The sequence below is a fragment of the Artibeus jamaicensis genome, unplaced genomic scaffold (assembly GCF_021234435.1).
Source record: "Artibeus jamaicensis isolate MK-2021 breed Jamaican fruit bat unplaced genomic scaffold, CSHL_Jam_final contig_414, whole genome shotgun sequence".
Classification (NCBI taxonomy): domain Eukaryota; kingdom Metazoa; phylum Chordata; class Mammalia; order Chiroptera; family Phyllostomidae; genus Artibeus; species Artibeus jamaicensis.
In genome coordinates, this window is record NW_026521822.1 from 4,081,941 (window position 1) to 4,106,734 (window position 24,794).

Genomic DNA, 24,794 nt, shown 5'->3' on the forward strand with positions numbered 1-24,794 from the left:
GGTTCCATGCCTGTGGTTCTATTTTGTTTGTTAGTTTATTCATTAATCCTCTTATAGGTGAGATCAAGTGAACAGAGAGTGGGGGGGGAGAATAATGGTGGAAAGAAGGGGAAGATACTAGACAAAGAACATGAATGAATGACTCACGGACATGGACAACAATGTGGAAATTGACTTTAGGAGCAGGGGGTGGGATTGGGTGGAGGAGGGCAAAGGGTAAAATTGGGACAACTGGAGTAGAATAACAATAAAAATGATTATAAAAAACATAGGAGTAGGTATTTTTGGAAATACTGACAAACATTTAAAATTTATATGCAAATGCAAAGGGTCTAGTTAGCCAAAACAATCTTGAAGATGAAGAATAAAGTTGTAATATTTACCCTGCCTTATAGTAAGATTTATTATGAAGCTACTATTATCAGGAAAGTGTGTATTGGTGAAAGATAAATGGACCAATGGAACAGAATAGAGTTTAAAAATCAATCACACTTTATCAATTTTACAAAGATTTCAAGATAATCCAATGAAGAGTCTTATCATAAGTGATGCTGGAACAACCAAATATCTGTATGGAAACAATGGACTCCTCTGCCTACTTCACAACACACACGAAACTTTTGAAATGGACCAGAGATATAAACAGAAAAGCTAAAACTATTAAACTCTTAGAAGAAACCATGGGAGAATATCTTCATTATGTTAGGGCAAACAAAGATTTCTTTCTTTCTTTTTTAAAAAATTTATTTATTTAATTGTTCAAGTACAGTTTTCTGACTTTTACTCCCACCCCAGCCCACCCCCCCAGTGCTCCCCACCTCGCTCCCATTTCCACCCCCCTTAGTTGTTGTCCATGTGTCCTTTATACTAGTTCCTGTAAACCCTTCCCCTTTTCCCCTGAAATTCACTCCCCTCTCCCCTCTGGTCACTGTCAGCCTGTTCTCTATTTCAGTGTCATTGGTTATATTTTGCTTGCTCGCTTGTTTTGTTGTTTAGCTTCCTGTTAAAGGTGAGATCATATGGTATTTGTCTTTCACTGCTTGGCTTATTTCACTCAGTATAATGTTTTCCAATTCCATCCATGCTGTTGCAAAGGGTAGGAGCTCCTTTTTTCTTTCTGCTGCATAGAATCCCATTGTGTAAATGTACCATAGTTTTTGGATCCATTCATTTACTGATGGGCACCTAGGTTGCTTCCAATTCTTTCTTAGGACACAAAATATACTAACAATAAAGGGAAAAATGACACATTGGATTTCAAACTTTGAGACTTCTTTAAAAGACATCATCTAGCAAATGAAAATACAACAAAATGCCCATCAATAGATGAATGGATAAGGAAGAGGTAGTGTATACTGTACATACAATAGAATATTACCACTAGAAAAAGAATGAAACTTTACCATTTACGATAACATGGGTGGACCTAGAGGATATTATGCTAAGTGAAATAAGTCAAAGAAAGAAAAATACCATTCAATTTCACTTATTTGTGGATCCTAAAGACAAAATAAACAAGCAAAACAGAAACAGACTCACAGATAGAACAAACTGAAGGTTTCCAGGTGGAGGAGGATGGGACAACTAGGTGAAAAATGTGTAGGGATTAAGAACCACAAATTGGTAGATACAAAATAGTCACAGGGATGTGAAGTACAGGATAGGGAATATAGTCAATAATATTGTAATGACTATTACAATAGGTTAGGTGCAGACTAGGATCATCAGGAGTATCACTTCATTAAAATAATTGTTTAACCATTATGGTATACAGAAACTAATATAAATAATATTCAATGTAAACTATAATTTTAAAAAATTAAAGAAAATGAAAAGACAAAATTATAGAAGGAGTAAAAGTATTTGCAACATATATATCTTAGAAAGGGCTTATGTCCAGAACTTGTATATAATGAACTTCTACAATCATTTCTAAAAATAAGTAAAATATGTAAATAGAAATTTCACAAAAGAAGGCATAAGATGGCCAATAAGTACATGAAAAGATGCTAGGCATATCTAACAATCAAAGAAATGAAGAAGAAAGCCATAATAAATGAAAAGGTCACATTTCATACTCAATAGAATTGTTAAAATCACAACAAATGATATTACCAAGAGTTGCCAACGGTATGGAGCAGCCAAAATTTTTTGTGCATTTTCGTTGAGATTATAAATTAGTATGACTCTTTTGGAAAGTGGCTTGGCAGTTTTTTTTAATATTAGCATACACCTAACCTATGTCTCAGCAATTCCTTCACTGGCTTTTTACTTAAGAAAAATGACATGTTTTTGAAAAATGTGCATATGAATGCACATAGAAGCCTTATTAATAATAATATGAAGATAGAAACCTCACAAATGGCCCTCAAAAGCAGAATGGATAAGCAAATGTTGGTATGCTCATATGGAATATTAGTCAGCAATGAAGAGAATGAACTAGTGACACACACAAAATGTGGCTGTATAAATTTGTCAAAAGTCATTGACCTACCTGCACTAAAAAAATCTGTATATTTATACTTTCATTAAAATATTTAACCATGCTGTTTAAATTAAAGAGCTGAAGAAAAAGAGGTTACATGACATATTCAAATGGCAGCAAGTGAGCACTAAGTCTTTTAAGTGAGGTATGTCCTTCATGGTAAAACAATGACCTTGCGTGAGTATTTGTTACATATATGGAGAATTGTGAACAATAAAGATTTAGCAATATATTTTACATAGTGTTCTTTTCAAAACAGGGTTGCAGCCCTTTGATTTACAAAAATTGTCTAATTTATTCAACACATTTACTGAGTTCAAAGAACATGTCAATTATTTTTTTATTTTTAATATTTTCTTTATTTCTTTATTTCTTTTTAGAGAGAGGGGAGAAGGGTGGGAGAGAAATATTAATGTGTGGTTGCCTCTCATGTGTCCCCTACTGGGGACCTGGCCTGCAACCCAGGCATGTGCCCTGACTGGGACTCAAACCGGCGACCCTTTGCTTCACAGGTGCATGCTCAATCCACTGAGCTACACCAGCCAGGCTCAATTATCCTTTTTAGTTCTAACTATAGAGTGGTGAACAAAATAAATTGATAAAAATCCCTGCCCTCGTGAAACTTGCATTCTAGTTGGAGAGATAGATATAAACAAGATATATAAGTAAGATACTTGGCACTATCTCTGGGGAACTTGCACATCTCTATTCTGATCTGTTGTGTATTCATTTCATACTTTAACTTTTAAAGAATAATTTCAGGAGCAGGTTAATATACCACCAACCAAGTTTATTGATTAACCAAAAATTTGTTCCAATAATAACTGCTATATATATATGCATATATAATATATACATATATAAATTGATATTCTCTTGAATATAGTCCATGTATAAAAAATCTTGAATATAGCTTTATAATTTAATATATTTCAGTTTATTCCATGTTTATTTCTAATCTTTTTAAAGTCATTTTCTGTTTTGCCCAGATATCATCAGTAAGCCAAGATCACCAATTTGAATGAATTTTCTTGCAGAATTACCAAAAATTGAAACTTATAAAGATTACAAAGTTTATAGAAATTTACATGGTATTGACAGGTTGTTACTTTGTTTTTATAGCAGTATGTTGTAGTGCTGAGTATCTTCGTCCCAGTTACCCTGCTCTGCTGCAGAAGTTTGCTTCAATATAATTTGTCTTCTTTGTAATTATGTTTTATTTTATGGATTTATGTTTTAAATTTTATTGTATTCCATTACCATTTATTCTCCTTATACCTCCCTTCTCCCCACATTCTGTGCATTTAAAAACATCATTCTAAGGAGTCTATAGTTTTTACCATACTGTCAAAATGATCTATGCCATAATAAAGGTAAGGAAGCCTTTCACTGAGGGAGGAGCTCTGAAAGAAAAATGGGACATTTTGCTGGGGGAGAAAGATGAGATTCAACATGTAGTATAATCTGGGTTCCAATGACAGCTAGGGGGTAGAGAAAAAGGGAGACAGGTTGGGGACAGAATTTTAAGGCCCAAGAAATGCAGAGTCTTGTCTCCCTATGTTTCTCTTAGGCTATGAACTAATTTTTGACATGTTTTGATAAATTTGGTGACATGGTGTTTTGACAAATTGATCTTTATTTGAATTAGGACTACCTTCCTGATTTGCTAGAGCATTTCCTTAAATAGATATAAGAAGGAAGAGATAATTTCTCAGCATTCTACCAGTTCATTTAAAAGTGAGTGTTTTACTACAATGAAATGCTACTTCACACCCACTATGATGGCTATGATAAAAATACAGGTGGTAATAATAGGTATTTTCAAGGATGTGAAGAAATTCAAGCCCTCATACAGTGATCATGGGGATATAGAAATGGAAAATAGTCAGTCAGTTCCTCAAATGATTAAATATAGGATTACCACATGAGCCAGTAATTTCACTCCTAGGTATACAGGTCTGTTCAGGAAAAGTCCATCCATTGTTAATTTAACAAGACTGGTTTGTGTGACATTGATGTAACCTGTCAGCCAAGGAGAGTAGGCTGGAATGCACATGCATGAACAATAATGACTTCACTGTATTAGTCACTGGGGACAGTAGACACTGTTGAGTAAGCAAGTGTACTGTGTTGCATTTGAAATGACTGAGCAAGTAGAACAACAAATCTGCAACAAATTTTGCATTAAACTTGAATATTCCTCCATGGAAAACATTTGGATGATTCAGAAGGCTGCAGCTATGGGTGATTGGAAGCTTCATTGTGACAATGTGCCCACTCATACATCATGTCTCATGCAGACTTTTTTGGTGAAATGTCACATCACTCAGTTGACTCAGCTTCCATATAGCCTCGATTTGGCACCCTGTGACTTCTGACTTTTCTCAAAACTAAAATCACTTTTGAAAGGGGAGAGATGAGACCATTGATGAGATTCAGGAAAATTGATGGGCCAGCTGATCAAAACTGGGAGAACTGTGTGAGGTCCCAAGGTGCCTACTTTGAAGGGGACTGAGGCATTACTGCCCTGTGTATAATGTTTCTTGTGTCTTGTATCTTCTTCAATAAATGTCTCCATTTTTCACATTGTGTGGGTGGATAGTTTCTGGACAGACCTCTTATACCCCCAAGAAGTGAAAACATGTCCACAAAAAAATTTGTATATGAATGTTCATGGCAGCATTATCCACAATAACCAAAAAGTGGAAGCAACTCAGATGTTCATCAAATGATAAAATGGATAAATAAAATGTAGTATATTGTACAATGAAATATTACTTGGCAATAAAAGGGAATGGAGTATTGATACATGCTAAAGCATGGATGGCCCTTAAAAACATTAAGTGAAAGAAGCCAGTCACAAATGACCACATAAGATACACTTTGTAAAATTCCCAGAATAGGCGAATCTAAACATATAAAGAGAAAGTAGATTAGTAGTTGCCTAGTGCTAAGGGTGGGGCTGAGGAATGGGGAGTCACTACTAATGGGCACTAGGTTTCATTTTAGGATAATGAAAATGTTTTGAAACTGATTGTGGTAATGGGTGCACAACTTTGTGCTATAATAAAAAACATTAAATGGTACACTTTAAAGGATAGATTGTATGGTGTGTAAATTATACTTCAATAAAGCTTTTTTAAAAGTTCTTTGTATAGTCTCAGTACTATACTATACAAAGAACTGGAATAATCTCAGGAATGTTGACTTTTTTACTTTCATGTGCCCTGACACCAAAACCCTTGCACTTTTCACTGTGCTTCAGTGTCTGGCTCAAACACCGATCTATTTAATGACCGGGAAATGTTCTAGATCTTTTAGGTCAATGGGCCTATGTTTCACTGAATCACCAAATACAGAAATAAAATCATTACTCTTAACTGGTAACTGCTTGATAAGTAAAAGCCACCCTGTCACAGATGCTTCACTTGGGTTCAAATTCCAAACATCATCAATTGCTAGATGTGAAACTTTGGTCAAATTACTTAATCCCTTTGCTCTTTTGTTTCCACACAAAAATGGGTGTCATAATATCCATATAATAAGGTGTTATGACAATTTAATTATATGTAAAAAGCACAGTAACAAGTAATATATCAAATAGCTATAATACTGTTTATTTTATTATTATCCCTTACTGTGAATAATTCCTAATCAAGTGCTCACCTCTTTAGGATAATCAAAACAGTATTTTTGGCTATTTACTATTTATCTTTCTCAAGTGCTATTGATGTGTGTTCTTCTTTTTATAGGTACTACATAAGAGATATGGTGCAATTCTTAAGCGTTTGCATTGTCAGGTGAACAAGCTTCAGTCAAATAGAAGGCAATGGCAATGGGACATTCAACAACTAGAAAAAACTGCAGCTGATCTAAGAAAATGCATTGCAATGAAAGATTAACATGGCCATAGGACAAAGTAGAACACAGAGTAGTCCCACAAAAATTATGGGACAGAATGTTGAGAAATCAATCATTTTTATTTTGGAATTTTATTTATTTACTTTTATTAATGTATGATTGACATACAAATTATATTTACTTCAGGTATACAACCCAGTAATTCTGTGTTTATAGACAGTACCAATACCAATAAGCTTCCACTCTCAGAGGTCTGTCTTAATGACAGATATATTTTCTCTCTTTTTTAAATCAGTTGTTGTTGATAAAGTGCCTTCCAACCTTACAATTGATAGCAGTAGTTAGGCAATAGGAATGTTTACAGAATAATGGATGACTCTGTGAATATTTTTCACGTATATGATGTATTCGTGAATGTCTGTTTATAAACTGCTGCCTTCACTATCACATGAAGTAAAAATTTAGAAGAAACCCTTGACTTTACAATAATTTAAATTGTTAAGATATTTAAATGGTTGTCTGTTTTAAACTTTATGAGAACTTGTTTTATTACTACTGCCTTCACAGTAGCCCATAAATATTGACATTTACAATAATGTTGTTATATGTTCAATGCCTTGGATATATTTCTTAGTTTTTTCTTTTACCCAGAAGGTAGCAGTCATTTTTCTTTGTTATTAGATAACACATTTTTAGAGTGTTACAAAACATAACTTTTTGTTCCTGTTTCTGTCTTTAAATTCTTTATTGTCTATGACTAAAATAACATTGTGTAAGTCTAATTTAGTAAACCAGTACCAACATGTATTTTTTTTCACTGAAAGGCACATATTATGTCCATGACAACAAATAAGAATTTCACTTGTGCCTTTTAACATGAAAGTGCTCCTTCTCATGGCTCTACTGAGTCACATTTTTAGGAGCAAAAATAAAATATTAATCATTAAATACATGGTTTTTATTTTTTAAGAAAATGCATTTCATTTTTTTAATTATAGTTTACATTCAATATTATTTTATATTAGTTTTAGTTGTACAACATAGTGGTTAGACAGTCTTATACTTTATGTAGTTATCTCAGTATTATTGACCATATTATTTATGCTGTACTTTACTAAATAGTTTTTAAATATATGCTTTAAAATTTAATGATTTCAAATCAATATCAAAATGATATCACAAGTTTATTTTCTCCTCATATTTCTATGTGCCTGAGATTCAGTAAGATTATAGTTGATATAAAACCTGATGTTAATAATCTTATCATGCTTAACGTTAATAGTCTTATTATGCATTAACATGGCTTATTATGACTACCACTTTAAATGACATGCTACAACATAATCAGTTTTGTTCCATGACTCGGAAATACAGCTATGAATAAAAACAGTTATAACTAAGTTGTGGAATAAACTTTCTATACTCATCTGAATACAAGGCCAAGCCAAATGTGTATTATATAAAAATATTTGAATATAATTTGTACATTTAAAAGACTTTATATGGTTATATTTATAATTTTATTTATAGCTCATAGCAAAAACTTCAGTTTTTAAAATCTCTTTAGGTTTATAATAGATTTAAAAATATTTTACACAAAAGTTAACACTTGAGTTATACTTTTGAAAGTTAATTTTTGAAGCAAGAAATAGGGATCCAAGATGGTGGTGGTATAGGTGGAACTTAACATCACTTCCTGGGACCAAACTGTAATTATACAACTAAAATATAGAAAAGTCAACCTGAATAACCAACTTAAGACCTGCTGAACAAAAGTCATATAACAAAGGACTTACAGAAGAAGCCACACTAGTAGGAAGGGTGGAGACGTGAAAAGGGCTGGCCCTGTTTCCCTGGGCAGTAGCTCAGAATCCAGGGAGCTATCACAGATGTGGGGGTTTCCCTCTGAAAAATGTGGCATTTAAACCACAAGCTAGGCTCCCCAACCCAGAGCACCGAGCCAGGAAGATGTGCTCACATATCTGGCTATGAAAAATCTTCAGGGATTCTGTCTACCAGGGCCAGACAGGTATCTTCTGGGGATTCGGGTGACTTTTTAAAGGGACAATGCACAAAATCTCATTTAAAGCCATTTATCTGGACTCTGGGAGAGAAAGGACAAACTGGAATAGAGTCATGTGATGAGAGGCTGGTTTTTGTGGTGACAGGGAGAAAGCTAAAGAGAAAACTGCAGAGTCCTTGTGCTGAGTCCCTCTCCCACAGTGCAGATGCCATCTTTCTTGGGTGGAGTACTACCCTGCATAAGGCATCACTCTGGAAGAGTAAAACAGACCTACCCTCCAAAATCACTGTGTCCCTACCCTATGAAGCTCACACTCTGCAGAGGAGTCAGATGTCTGGGTCCAAGATATAGAAGTACAGGCAGATTCAGGAAGTGTCATCTACTGAGTTCTGTGGCTGTGGAGCAGGGGCCATTCTCCCCAACTTACCATAAGCCTGACCAGTACCTTCTCATCACAGGAGTTTCAGCAGTCCCACCCTCCCAACTCGTGGTAGCCCCACCCTGCGAAGCTCAGGCTCTCCAGGAGGTCCTGGCAGAATTCAGGACAAACTGAGTTGTATGGCTCTAGGACAGGGGCCATTTTTTCTTGCACACCTGACTAATGCAGAGCCCTTCCTTCACACATTCAAATCTTGGTCTTTTGGGGCCTGATCAACTCTGCTGGCCTCACTCTGATGATTCCCTGAGACCTCTCTGCACCTCAAAGATCTGAGGCCACCTGGCAGGCAGCAGCAAACTTTAGGATCCACTAGGACTTTTTTAAAGATCATATTTATTTTTAGAGAGGAGGGAATTGAGAGGAAGGGAAACATTGATGTGTAAGAGAGACGTCAATCAATTGCCTCTCACACATGCCCAAGTGGGGACCTGGCCCTCAACCCAGGCATGTGCCCTGACTGGGAATTTGGCCAATGACCTTTTACTTTGCAGGATGATACCCAACCCACTGAGACAGACTGGTCAGGGCTACCCTGAGACTTTTGCTGAGTGGCACCAGATGTAGCACTGGCACTGAATTTGAACCTGTATCAGCCTGGTGAATACCACTTACCTACTTGCTGACTCACTAAGAACCCACCTCATGCAACTCCAGTACCATCAAAGGCTCTTTCAGTGATTGATACTAACAGGCAGCTAGTAGGTAGAGGAAGGCAGAGGTGGGTATCAGGGTACCTTGAGCCTTTTGCTGACCTGTCACTAGGGTTGGACATGGTGGAAGAAAGCCTTAGTGAGCAACTTTGTCCTCTACACATATATCCAGGCCCATAAAAGGCAGCTACAAACTGCAGATTGCTTTCTAGTTCCAAACAGGTTGCCCATGTCCAGCCACAGCATCTGACATTGACCTTCACCATAGTCCTACTCATGATACCCCACAACAAACATACCAAGAGGCAAGCTTCAGACAATGTCAGAACCAGTTCTAATTAGCTCCACAAGTGACACATAGAAAGGAAAATATTAGCAGGCACTAGACACTGCTGAAGCAAATTCTGTTTGCTAACCATAGAGGTTAGCCCCTGCACAGCAGTTCATACATTGTGGTCAGGGTCGATCCTCATAATCAACTGGCCTGGGCATTAACCCCACTCACAAATAGGCCAATAGTCAAGACCCAATTACAAAAGGAGGCTCACATAACCCACACAAGGGAAATTCCTGGAACTCACAGCTTCGGTAATTAAAGATATTGTGCCACTGGGTCTCAAAGAATCTACAACATAAGGTCACCCTAATAAGACTGGGAGACATACCAGACTATCCAGTACACAGAAACAAACACAGAGGCAGCCAAAATGGGAAGAGAAAGAAACATACCCCAAATGAAAGAACAGGACAACTCTCCAGTTTTCCCCTCTTTTCGAGCTAAATGAAGTGGAGGCAACCAATCTGCCAGCTTATAGAGTTCAAAACAATGGCTAATAGGATGCACAAAGAATTTAGTGATAACTTCAACAGCATGAAAAATGACATACAAACCATAGAAAAATAATCAGGAAGACAGTTTGTGAAGTGAAGAATACACTAGGAGGAACAAACACTAGGTTGCATAAAGCAGAAGACTGAATCAATGATTTGGAAATAAGGTAGCAGAATAGATCAGACTGTATCAGGGCAGAAAAAAGAAAAAGGAATTTTAAAAATGAGGAGAGTTTAAGAGTCCTTTGGGACAGCATGAAGCATAACAACATTTGCATTATAGAACTACCAAAAGAAGAATAGAGTGAGCAAAGGATCAAGAAACTATTTGAAGAAATAATTACTGAATAATTCCCCAACCTGGTGAAGGAAAAAGACACACAAGACCAGGAAGTGAAGATAATCCCAACAAGATGAACGCAAAGAGGCTCACACCAAGACACATTATATTAATAGGCAAAAGTTAAAGACCAAGTAAAAACTTAAAAGCAGTGAGAGAAAGACAGTTAGTTGCCTACAAGAGAGCTCCTATAAGACTGTCAGCTGATTTTTCAATAGAAACATTATAGGCCAGAAGGGATTGGCACAAAATGTTCAAAGTGATGAAAAGGAAGGACCTACAACCAAGACTATTTTATCCAGCAAGACTGGCATTTAAAACTAAAGATGAAATAAAGAGCTTCCCAGAGAAGAAATGGATATAGGAGTTTATTGCCAAAAAAATATTGCAAGAAATATTAAAGTGTCTTTTTTAAGATAAAGAAAGAAAAGAAGAACTACAGTTATAGAAAATAAAATGGAAATAAATGCATACCTACAAATAATCATTTTAAATGTAAATGATTTAAATGCTCCAATCAAAAGACATAGGATAGATCAATAGATAAGAAAATATGACCCACATAATAAGCTGTGTACAAGAGACACAATTCAGAACAAAAGACACACAGACTAAATATAGAGGGTTGGGAAAAGATATTTCATGCAAGTGGAAATAAAAAATCTGATGTATTACTTGAACAGTATAGGAATGATGAATTTTACCTTGTCTAGAAAAAAATCTGATGTATAATGCTTATGTTGAACAAAGTGGACTTTAAAACAGAAGTAATAATAAGAGACAAAAAAGGACACTACATAATGATAAATAGATCAATCCAAGAGAATATAAACATTGTAAACATTTATGCACACAATATAGAGGAACCTAAATATATAAAGCAATTCTTTATAAGAATAAAGGGAGAAATTGACAGACATAAAATCATAGTAGGGGATTTTAACACTCCATTGACATAAATGGATATATAATATAAACAGAAAATCAACAAGGAATAGCATTCTTAAATGACATGCTAAACAAGATGGATTTAACTAATATCTTCAGAGCATTTTCCAAGGCAGCAGCATTTACATTGCTTCCAAGTAAGTGCACTCAGAACATTTTCTACAATAGAACACATATTAGGACACAAAACAGTTCTAAAATTTAAGAATAATCAAATCATTTCAAGCATCTTCTCTGACCCTAATGGTACAGAATTAAGGGTCAATCATAAGAAGAAAACTGAAAAATACACAAAGACATAAAGGCTGAATAACATGTTATTAAACAACAAATCAGTTGACAAGAAGACCAAGGAAGAAATAAAAATATACTTTGAAACAAATGAAAGTGAGAACAAAGCAATTCCAAATGTAGAAGGAATAGCAAAAGCAATTCTAAGACTGAAGTTCATGCCATTAAAAGTCTACTTCAAGGAACAAAAAATTCAAATAAATAATTTAACCTTATAGTTAAAAGAACTAGAAAACCCAAAGTGAGTATTAGAAAGGAAATAAGAAAAATCAGAGGTGAGATAAATATAATAGAGTCTAAAAATACAAAAAGTAAATGAAACTAAGAGCTGGTTCTTTGGATAGATAAACAAGATTGACAAACATTTAACCAAATTCCTAAAGCAAAAAAAAAAAAAAAGAGAGGGGGGGGACCCAAATAAATAAAATCAAAAATTAAAAAGAAATAACAACCGACAACATAGAAATACAAAGAATTTTTAAAAAATATTACACATAACTTGTGCCAACAAATTAAAAAATCTGAAAAAAAATGAATAACTACTAGAATCATATACTCTACCAAAAGTGAATGAAGAAGAAACAGAAAGTCTGAATACAATAAATACAACTAATGAAATGAAGTAGTAATCAAAAAACTTCCAACAAACAAAAGTCATGGGGTGGATGACTTTGCAGGTAAACTTTATTATACATTCAAAGAAGAACTAAAACCTATTCTCAAACTATGCTATGAAATTCAAGAGGAGGAAAGATTCCCAAGCTCTTTTTTTTGCATTTCACTCTTATCTTTTTATTGTTGTTCAAGTACAGTTCTCTCCATTTTCCTTCCATCACTACTCCCAAATTATCCCCATTTAATCTTGTCCACGTGTCTTTTATACATGTTCCTGAAAAATCTTCCCCCTTTTCCACCCATTATCCCCGCCCACCTCTCCTCTGGATACTGTCAGTTTGTTCTTAATTTCACTCTCTGGTTACATTTTGCTTGCTTGTTCATTTTGTTGATTAGGTTCCACTTATAAGTGAGATCATATGGTATTTGTCTTTCACTGCCTGGCTTATTTTACTTAGCATAATGCTCTCCAATTCCATCCATGCTGTCATTTATGGTAAGATCTCCTTCTTTCTTTCTGCTGTGTAATATTCCATTGTATAAGCGTACCACATTTTTGATTCATTCATTTATTGATGAGCACTTAGGTTGCTTCCAGCACTTAGCTATTGTAAATTGTGCTGCTATGAACACTGGGGCACATAGTTTCTTTTGAACTGATGTTCTAGAATACTTAGGATGTAATCCCAGGAGTGGAATTGTTGGGTCAAAAGAGACTTCCATTTTTATTTTTCTAAGGAAATTTCATATTTTTCCATAGCAGCTGCACCAGTTTGCATTCCCACTAAGAGAGTATTAGGGTTCCCTTTTCTCCACATCCTCTCCAACACTTGCTTCTTGATTTGTTTATGATGATTATTCTGACCAGTGTGAAGTGATATCTCGCTGTGGTTTTAATTTGCATCTCTCTGATGGTTAGTGATGCTGAGCATCTTTTCATAGATCTATTGGCCCTCTGTATGTCCTCCTTGGAGAAGTGTCTATTGAAGTCCTTTGCCCATTTTTAATTGGGTTGTTTGTCTTCTTGGAGAGGAGTCAAAAACTAGACTTCTTTCTTACACCATAAATAAGAATAAATTCAAAATGGATTAGAGACTTAAATGTAAGACTCAATACCATAAACATTCTAGAATAAAATACAGGCAGTGAAATCTCAGACATTTCTCTTAGGAATTTTTTCCCGACATATCTTCTCTGGTAAGAAAAACAAGAGAAATATAAACAAATGGCATTTACACCAAGTTAACAAGTTTTTGCACAGCAAAGGAAACTGAAAACATAATGAAAAGGCAACCCACTGGATGGGTGAGCATATTTGCTAAGGATACATCTAATAAGGTGTTAATATCTAACATTAATAAAGAACTTAGATAACTTAACACCAAAAGATAAACAATACAATTTTAAAATGGCTAAAGACCTAAATAGACAGTTCTCTAAGGAGAACATACAGATGGCCAATAGACATATGAAAAGATACTCAACATCACTAATCATCAAAGAGATGTAAATTAAAACCACAATGAGATATCACTTCACACCTGTCAGAATGGCTATCATCAATAAATAAATAAACAATGAGTATTGGTGAGGATGTGAAGGGAAGGGATGGTCACAGACATCCTTGAAGTCTGTAACCATTTTCCATCAGGTCTCAAAAGGTAACATCAGGTGACCTATGTCAGGTCAACTTGGGCTGCTTTGCCTTTGAAGCTGATGTACAAAAGTAGGTTTACAGTTGCTTGTATGGAAAATAATACAATAATTAATACATAATAATACAAGAATAAACTCTGCATTTTGTGTACTCACAACTATAAACCAACTTTTGCCCCACCCTGAATAAACAATTATAACTGCTGCAAAATGTCATACACTTATGGATGTGGAGCCCAGCAATGGAAGGACAACTTGAATATTGACTTTCATTTTGTGAGATAGTCTAAAATAGGACCTGACTGGGTGAGTGAAACCCAAAAACTATGAGTTGAGAACAAAGAAACAATTTTCATGTTCTAGCTTCTCTGGTTAAGTAGCTGCAAAAATAAATATGGCATAATTCTTTCCATCCATGTGATCACTTTTGTTGTCAGTAGAGTCAACTACAACTACAACTGCAATAGGAGCATAAACTAAGTCCTGTGGAAGCACAAAATAAGGAGCAATTAATTCCAAACAGTGGTGGGAAGTTCAAAGAAGTGGTGAGATTTGAGGTGGGCTGAGAAGCAATTGGATTCTCTTGCACTCATCAGACTCTGAAAGTTTCTTTTTTTAATATACACTATTACATTTTCCATTATCATTTAGTTTCCTTATAACTCCCTCCCCCAGCAATCACCTCACTGTTGTCCATATCCATGAGTCCTTTTTTTCCTTTTTGCTCAATCCCTCCACCACCTATCCCCCCACTAGCTGTCATTTGCTTTATTCCCGTTTGCATCTCCATTTGCTTGTAGATATCTGGCATGCCTAAGAGGTTCTCTAATGTATGTTGAATGAATTAGTGACTAAGATAATGAACCATTATTTTCAGTATCCCTTAACATTCCCATCTTTAGTCTCTCCTCACTCTAATCTTACTATTATTAGTACTATTGCTTGAGTTACAGTCTTTGACTAAAAACTCAGCATGGGATTCCTTACAAAAAGGAAAAAAGAAAACTGAATGCTTGTTCACCCCCATTTTTTCCTGTTCTGTTTAACAATAAACTGTGTACTCCAGCCAAAACAAAATTCCGACTCTTCTGTAAGCATGCATTTTCACATATTATTTTCTCTGCTAAAATTTCTCTCTCCTAGAGTCTCTGACTCACCCTTCAGTACCAAGTTCAATGGTTACAGCTATTGTAAAGCTAAACATTTAAAATGTCTCAATTTCTCTGCAATGCCACAGCTTAGAAGTACTAAAAAATCTATATCATGATATCCAAATTAAAATAAATGTTTGTTTACAATGTAGAGAACTTAGAAATTCTTGTTTAAAAAAAGTTAAAATCATTTTAAGCTTTTAAGATTGGGCTTTATAATGGACAGTCTGGCATGGATGTATTTGATTGACATGAGAACATATCAAATAACAGACAATTCATTTCTCACTTATAAAATAATATGAAATTTAGATGTTCCATGACTACTTCCAAAATTTATATTTATGATTTTAAATAAAAAATGTGAATATTTAAAAAACCAAAAATTAAAAAAATGCTCTTCTAGAAAATAACATGATACTTTTAGGTAGCTCTAATGCAAGTAAATGTGTTTAAAAGCCTTAGAAATATTCTTTTGTTCTTAAATTATAAATACTTTAATTGAATGATACAGTTAAAAAGTTTTATGTATTAAAAAAACTATGTAGAGGACTTCCGCCAAGATGGAGGTTTAGCTGGATGTGCCTGCCTCCTCACACAACCAAGTTTAGGGACAACTAAATATTAGCATCAGAAAACACAACCAGAACACGGAAGTCCGCTAACAACAAATTCTTCAGCCCCACCGGTAAGGGGCGAAACCGGCGTCGGGTGAGGACTTACAAAGGAGTCGACCCGGGCGCGGAATCCAGACCCGCGAATCCAGTCGCGCGGGTTCCAAACCCAGGATTGGACCTAGTGAGCCACCGAGCAGCCCACCGGGGGAGCGACTACAGAGGACACAGTGGGGAGGCGGTGGCAGCGAGTTGACCGTGGTTGCCTGGTTGCGCGCAAGTGAGGGAGTGAGCGGTTGGACCCGCCCGGAGGCGGCGGCGGGGCGCCATTTCCCGCTCTGACCACGCCCCCACATACAGCGTCACAACCCAGCGACCTGGGACTCCAAAGCGCCGCTTGTCCCACTTAAAGGGCCAGAACAGACCAAAAATGTCGCAGGCAGAACTCAAAGCCCCAGAGATAAATCTAAATGACGAAGAAATAGCAAAACTCTCAGACGCACAGTTTAAAACACTGGTCATCACCTTCCTCACAGATCTGGTGGATTACAGCCACAAATTAGAGAAACATATGGAGGCTAAATTAAGGGAAATGAATGGAATTCCACAGGAATCCCATAGAGATGAAAAGGAAACTGGGACTCAAATCAATGCAGTGGACCAGAAGAAAGCAAATAATGGACAAACAGAAAAGAGTCAAGGAGCAAGAATTCAAAGAAATGAGGAGAGTCTTAGGAACCTCCAGGACATCTTTAAACGCTCCAATATCCGAATTATAGGGGTACCAGAAGGGGGAAAGACACAACCATCAGTGGAAAAACTATTTGAACAAATAATAAAAGAAAATTTCCCCAATCTGGCAAAGGAAATAGACTTCCAAGAAATCCAAGAAGCCCAGAGAGTACCAAAAAAGTTGGACTCAAGAAGAAACACACCAAGGCATATCATAATTACATTAGCCAAAATTAAAATGAAGGAAAGAATCCTGGAAGCAGCAAGAGGTAAGGGGACAATCACCTACAAAGGAGTCCCCATCAGGCTGTCAGCAGATTTCTCAAAAGAGACCTTACAGGCAAGAAGGGGCTGGAAAGAAATATTCCAAGTCATGAAATCTAAAGACCTACAACCAAGATTGCTCTACCCAGCAAAACTTTCATTTAGAACGGAAGGACAGATAAGGTGCTTCTCAGATAAGACCAAATTCAAGGAGTTCATCATCACCAAGCCCTTATTATATGAAATGTTAAAGGGACTTATCTAAGAAAAAGAAGTTAAAGAAACATGAACAGTGAAAGGACAACAAACTCACAGTTATTAACAACCACACCTAAAACTAAAGCAAACTAAAAGGACAGCTAGAGCAGGAGTGGAAACATAGAAATGAAGATCTCAAGGAGGGTTAGCAACAGGGGAGTGGGAGGAGGAGATGGGGGGAGAAGGTACAGAAAACAAGTAGCATAGACAGTAGATAGAAAATAGATGGGGGGGCGAGAATAGTTTGGGAAATATAGAACCTAAAGGACTTGAGACACATGGACATAAACTAAAGGGGGGTAATGGTGGGGTTGGGGGGGCAGGGTGGAGGGGAATGGAGGGGGGAATAGAACAACTGTAACAGCATAATCAATTCAAAAAAATAAATTTAATAATAAAAAAATTATGTAAAATGTTTCATACTTTAAGAAAGAAAACTGTAATAAATTACATGAAAATAAAACTAAACAAACGGGACTGTATGGGAATAGAAAAGAAAATTCTTATTAAAAATTGAAACCATAACATTTCTCTGAATATAATATTATACATTAATCATAAATTTACTGCATATTTAGGATAATTATAAGCAATTTCACTGTTTTTATTATTACTATATGTGTTATGCATAATTGGAGTTTAACTACAATTCTAATATAATTTTTCTCAATGACACTTTATATCTTTCCTAACTACATCTGTAGCAAAATTATTTTCAGAAAACCTGTTCTTATTATTCTTTATATCACTGAAAATAGCCTCTATTTTAATCACTTTAAATATTCCTTACTTTTTTTTCTTACAATTATAATATTCGATTAGCTGGTGGCACAGGAGTTTTGAGTACTTTTCAGAGTTTGACATCAGAGGTATTGTTAACCCTGCATATTAGGCCTTACAGAGTACTAATTTTCCTGTACAAAGGGAGTTTTGAGCTTTCATTAGTGTGTTTCCCAGATACTTTCATTTCAGATATGGTTTAGTGCATTAGGGCTGCTTTAACCAGGGATATCTTAGAAATAAGCTACATAGAAAAATGAAAAAGCAGTGAGTTGCCAATAAATAAATAATCCAGTAACACTGTTTAACATCCCATTTACCAGAGACAATGTGTATTCTGTGATATTAACTATTGTAAATGCTAATATATTACCATTTAGGCAAAGGAGTTCAAAGAGTACCACAGTCCTTGAAATTGTAACCATTCTTTTAGTCTGAATTTAAGATGCAGCACTATTTAATATGATGGACCCCAGAGTGGAGTGAATAAAAAATGAAAGGAAAAATATACCTTATTAAACAATGGGGTAAAAAAGCTTACAAATATGCATATTACCAACAGTATGAATTCTATGAATAAGTTTAAGAAAGTAGACTATAAAATGTTATGAATAATATATTCTAATTATGTTTTTAAAAAGTGACTATGAGCTGTATATTCAAGGGCTGGAAACATTTAAAACACACTCACCCCAAGTACTCTTTTCTCTGGGCTACAAATCCCCAGTTTTTCTATGAAAAATCATGTGACATTAGTTTTTTTTTAATTTAATTATTTTTTAAGTACAGTTTTCTGTCTTTTACTCCCATCCCAGCCCAACCCTGTGCTCCCCACCTCCCTCCCATTTCCACTCCCTTTAGCTGTTGTCCCTGTGTCCTTTATACTAGTTCCTCTAAATCCCTCCCCTTTTCCCCCTGAAATTCCCTCGCCTCTCCCTTCTGGTACCTGTCTGCCTGTTCTCTATTTCAGTGTCTTTATTTTTATTTTGCTTGCTTGTTTGTTTTGTTCTTTAGCTTCCTGTTAAAGGTGAGATCATATGGTATTTGTCTTTCAATGCATGGCTTATTTCACTCAGCATAATGCTTTCCAGTTCCATCCATGCTGTTGCAAAGGGTAGGAGCTCCTTCTTTCTTTCTGCTGCATAGAACTCCATTGTGTATATGTACCATAATTTTTTGATCCATTCATTTACTGACAGGAACCTAGGTTGCTTCCAGCTCTTAGCTATTGTAAATTGTACTGCTATGAACATTGGGGTGCATACGTTCTTTTGGATTGGTATCTTAGGGTTCTTAGGGTATAGTCCCAGAAGTGGAATTGCTGGGTCAAAAGGCAGGTGCATATTTAGTTTCCTGAGAAAGTTCCATACTGTTTTCCACAATGGCTGTACCAGACTGCAATACCACCAACAGTGAACTAGGGCCCCCTTTTCCCCACAACCTCTCCAATATTTGTTGCTTGTTGCCTTGTTTATGATAGTCATTCTGACAGGTGTAAAGTAGTATCTCATTGTGGTTTTAATTTGCATCTCTCTGATAGCTAGCGATATTGAGCATCTTTTCATGTGTCTCTGGATTTTTTGTATGTCCTCCTTGGAGAAGTGACTGTTCAAGTCATTTTCCCATGTTTAATTGGGTTAGTTGTCTTCTTAGAGTGAAGTCGTGAGAGTTCTTTGTATATTTTAGAGATTAAACCGTTGTCTTGGGTATCATTGGCAAATATGTTTTCGCATACAGTCGGTTGTCTTTTCATTTTAATACTGTTTTCTTTAGCCACACAGAAGCTTTTTATTTTGATGAGATCCCATTTGTTTATTCTTTCCTTTATATTCCTTGCTCTAGGGAACATATCAGTAAAAATGTTGCTGCGTGAAATATCTGAGGTTTTCCTGCCAGTGTTCTTCTCTAGGACTTTAATGGTGTCATGATTTATATTTAAGTCTTTCATTCACCTTGAGTTTATTTTGGTGTATGGTGTAAGTTTGTGCTCAAGTTTCATTTTTTTTGCATTTAGCTATCCAGTTCTCCCAACACCATTTGTTGAAGAGGCTATCTTTACTCCATTTTATGTTGCCGCCCCCTTTGTCAAATATTAATTGACTCCAGAGATTTGGGTTTATTTTTGGGCTCTCTGTTCTGTTCCATTGGTCTATGTGTCTGTTTTCATGCCAGTACCACTGTATTACAGTGGTCTTGTAATACAGTTTGATATCAGGTATTGTGATCCCTCCTACTTTGTTCTTCTTTCTCAAAAGAGCAGCTGCTATTCGGGGTCATTTATGGTTCCATATAAATTTTTGAAGTGTATATTCTATGTCTGTGAAATATGGCACTGGTACTCTAATAGGTATTGCATTGAATCTGTAAATTGCTTTGGGTAGTATGGACATTTTGATGATGTTAATTCTTCCAATCCATGAACACAGTATATGTTTCCATTTGTTTGTGTGTCTTCCTTGATTTCTTTCTTCAGTGTTGTGTAGTTTTCTGGATACAGGTCTTTTACCTCCTTGGTTAGATTTATTCCCAGATATTTTATTTATGTTTTTGCTATATCAAATGGAATTTTTTCTTGATTTCTGCTTCTGATGATTCATTGTTAGTACACAAAAATGCCTTTGATTTCTAGATATTGACTTTGTAAAACACTGTTTTGACAAATTCACTTATTAGTTCGAGCAGTTTTTTGGTAGAGTCTATAGAATTTTCCATGTACACTATCATGTCATCTGCAAACAATGACAGTTTTGTTTCCTCCTTTCTGATTTGGATGCCTTTTATTTTTTCTTGCCTGATCACTGTGGCAAAAACTTTCAATATTCTATTGAATAGAAGTGGTGAAAGTAGACATCCTTGTCTTGTTCCTGATTTTAGTGGAAAAGCTTTTAGTTTTTGCCCATTGAGTATGATGTTGACTATAGGTCTCTCATATATGGCCTTTATTATATTGATGAATGCTCCCTCTATTCCCACTTTGCTGAGTGTTTTTATTATAACTGGGTGTTATATCTTATCAAAAGCCTTTTCTGCATCTATTTATATGATCATGTAATTTTTGTCTTTGCTTTTGTTTATGTGATGTATTACATTTACTGATTTGCGAATATTGAACCATCCTTGCATCCCTGGGATGAATCCCACTTGGTCATGGTGTATGATCTTTTTGATGTATTGTTGGATGTGGTTTGCCAATATTTTGTTGAGGATTTTAGCGTGTATGTTCATCAGCAATATTGGCCTGAAGTTTTCTTTCTTTGTTGTGTCTCTATCTGGTTTTGGAATTAGGATGATGCTGGATTCATAAAAAGAGTTTGGAAGTTTTCCATTATTTTGGATTTTTTTGAAAAGTCTGCGAAGAATCAGGGTTAGCTCTTCCTTAAATGCTTTGTAGAATTCTCCTGTGAACCCATCTGGTCCAGGGCTTTTGTGTGATGGGAGTTTTTTGATTACTGCTTCAATTTCTTCTGCTGTTATTGGTCTGTTTAGGTTTTCTGCTTCTTTTTCATTGAGTTTTGGAAGATTATATTTTTCTAGAAATTTGTCCATTTCCCCTAGGTTTTCAAATTTCTTGGCATACAGTTCTTCATAGTAATTTCTTACAATCCCTTCTATTTCTGTGGTGTCAGTTGTAATCTCTCCTCTTTCATTTCTGATTGTGTTTATTTGTGTCCTCTCTTCTTTTCTTGATGAGCCTATTTAAAGGCTTGTCTACTTTGTTTATCTTTTCAAAATACCAACTCCTGGATTCATTGATCCTTACAATTGTGCTTTTAGTCTCTGTCATTTAATTCTGCTCTGATCTTGGTTATTTTCTTCTTTCTACTTGCTCTGAGCTGTCTTTGTTGTTGTTCCTCGAGCTCTGGAAGTTATAGGGTTAAGTTGTTTGTTTGAAATGTTTCTATCTTCTTTAGGTAGGCCTGTATTGCTATGAACTTCCTTCTCAGTACTGCCTTTGCTGTGTCACATAAGTTTGGGGTTGTTGTGAGTTCATTTTCAGTTGTTTTCAGAAACTTTTCTATTTCTTCCCTAATTTTATTCTTGACACATTCATTGTTTAATAGCATGCCATTCAGTCTCCATGATTTTGGTTGTTTTGGGTTTTTTCCTTTGGGGTTGGTTTCCAATTTCAGTCCCTTGTGGTCAGAGAAAATGCTTGGTATAATTTCAATTTTCTTGAATTTGTGTTGAGGCTTATTTTATGTCCTATCATGTGGCCTAGCTTTGAAAGTGTTCCATGTGCATTTGAAAAGAATGTGTATTTAGCTTCTTTGGGATGAAGAGCTCTATTTATATCAGTTAAGTCCACTTCATTTAGGGTGTTGTTTAATGCTGCAATATCTTTGTTGATATTTTGTTTGGAAGATCTGTCCATTTTTGATAGCGGGGTGTTAAAATCCCCTACTATAATTTTGTTGCTGTCAATATCTTTCCTGAAGTCCTCTAAGACTTTCTTTATATATTTGGGTGCTCCTATGTTGGATACATATATATTTATGATGTTAATGTCTTCTTGGTAGATTCTTCCCTTGAGTATTATGAAGTGACCTTCTGGGTCTCTCTTTATGGCCCTTTTTTTAAAATTAATTTTATTTAGTTATTTTTCAAGTACAGTTTTTTGTCTATTTTTCCCATCCCAGCCTCCCCCGCCCCTTGCTCCCCACCTCCCTCCCATTTCCACCCCCTTAGTTCTCGTCCCTGTGTCCTTCCTATTTGTTCCTCCAAATCCCTCCTCCTTTTTCCCCTTAACTTCCCTTCCTTCTCCCCTCTGGTCACTATCCCCTTGTTCTCTATTTCAGTGTCTTTGTTTTTTTTTCTGTTTGTTTTGTTGTTTAGCTTCCTGTTAAAGGTGAGATGATATGGTATTTGTCTTTCAGCACCTGGCCTATTTCACTCAGCATAATGCTTTCCAGTTCCATCCATGTTGTTGCAAAAGGTAGTAGCTCCTTCTTTCTCTCTGCAGCTGGGATTATATCCTAAGAATCCTAAAACATCAATATCAAAGAACCTATGCACCAAAATGTTCATAGCAGCACAATTTACAATAGCCAAGAGTTGGAAGCAACCTAGGTGCCCATCAGTAAATGTATGGCCCTTTTTTTGAAGTCTATTTTGTCTCATATGACAATTGCTACCCCAGCTTTTTTTCTTGTCCGTTTGCTTGGAAAATTTGTTTCCAGCCTTTCACTTTTAGTCTGTGACGGTCTTTTGTCCTGTGGTGGGTCTCTCGTAGGGAGCATATGTGTGGGTCATGCCTTCTTGTCCATTCAGATATTCTATGTCTTTTGATTGGAGAATTTAATCCATTTACAGTTAAAGTTATTATTGATAGGTACTTATTCATTGCCGTTTTTGTACCTGTATTCTCTGTCTCTCTCTTTTCTTTTCTTTCCTTAAAGAAGTCCTTTTAATATTTCTTGTAGAGCTTGTTTGGTAGAGGCATATTCTTTTAGACTTCTTTTGTCTTGGAAGCTCTTTATTTGGGCTTCTATCTTGATCGAGAGCCTTGCTGGGTAAAGTAGCCTTGGTTGTAGGCCTCCAGCTCTCATTACCTGGAATATTTCTTGCCATTCTCTCCTTGCTTGGAGTGTTTCCATTGAAAAGTCAGCAGCTAACTTTATTGGGGCTCCCTTGTATGTTACTTTCTTTTTCTCCCTTGCTGCCTTTTAGATTCTCTCTTTGTCTTGGAATTTTGCCATTTTAATGATGATGTGTGTTGAAGTGGGCCTCTTTGGGTTCCTCTTGATTGGGACTCTGTGATTTCTGGATTTGTGTGACTTTTCTCTCATCAAATTAGGGAAATTTTTCATCATTACTCTTTCAAATAGGTTTTCTATCCATGGTTCTTCTTCTTCTCCTTCTGGTATTCCTATTATTGGGATATTATTACATTTTATATTGTCTTGCACTTCTCTTAATCCCTCTTCAATCTTTCTGAGCCTCTCTTAATTTTCTTGCTCTTTCTGAGTGTTTTTTTCTACTTTTTCCTCCAACTCACTGATTCAATTTTCTGGTTCATTGATCCTGGTTTTGATACCCTCTACTGTTTTCTTCAGTTCAGAAATTGTATTCTTTATTTCCTCTTGGCCTTTGCTGATTGTTTCTATTTCCTTTTTCATGTTGATATAGTTTGTGGTGAGTTTATTGTAGTTCCCCCGTAGTTTCTGGTAGCTCATTGTGAGCTCTTTGAATTTCCTGATAACCAGTGCTTTGAATTCAATATCTGGTAGTTGAATTGCCTCTATTTCATCTAACATTCTTTCTGAGGCTTCCTTCTTTCCTTTCTTTGGGGGGGTTGTTTCTTTGTCTTCCCATTGTGAGACTCTTCTCGTTAGCCTCAGCTTCTTAAATTGATCTGTTCTGACTCCCTGGGTTTATGGTGTGAACTTCTGTGGTAGAATACCTGTGAAATTCAGTGGTGCAGTCTCGTTCAGCTATCTTGATATTCCCCGCTTCCACCTACTCTTTTTGTGTGTGTGTGATCAGTTGGAGGGGGAGGCAAAATGGTTTATGATAGCAGAAGAGTATTTTATAATATTTACAGTCACAGCTGGTAGAGAAGAGATAGAAGATCTTTAGGTTATATATAGAGTTAACCGTAATCTTCAACCCAACTTGCCACTTTTAAGAAAGGATGGACAAAAGATATGTCTCTTGTTGGGGAGAGAAGGCTTGTGAGTTGGATCTAGAAAGCAGTGGGGTTGCGGGTGGTCAGATTTTGAGGTAAGGTGAGAGTAAAGAATAGTAAATAGGTGTAGTGTGTGAGCAAATAGAGTTAACCACTACATTAATAGAATTCAAGAACCTGTAAAGTGGGCTAAGATCTGGGAGATGGGTTGTGAAGTATTTACAGTTGTAT

The 24,794-nt window shown here is 35.9% G+C and overlaps 1 protein-coding gene across 1 annotated transcript in view; it reads left to right on the forward strand.

The window, feature by feature from the left end:
- Nucleotides 1-7,001, forward strand: part of CCDC122 (coiled-coil domain containing 122) — a 51,344-nt gene extending 44,343 nt beyond the window's left edge. The window contains exon 6 of the mRNA XM_053665412.1: nt 6,238-7,001. Within this exon, the coding sequence (XP_053521387.1) occupies nt 6,238-6,387 (150 nt within the window). The 3' untranslated portion in view covers nt 6,388-7,001. The remainder of the gene's footprint in view (nt 1-6,237) is intronic.
- The last annotated feature ends 17,793 nt before the right edge of the window (nt 7,002-24,794 follow it).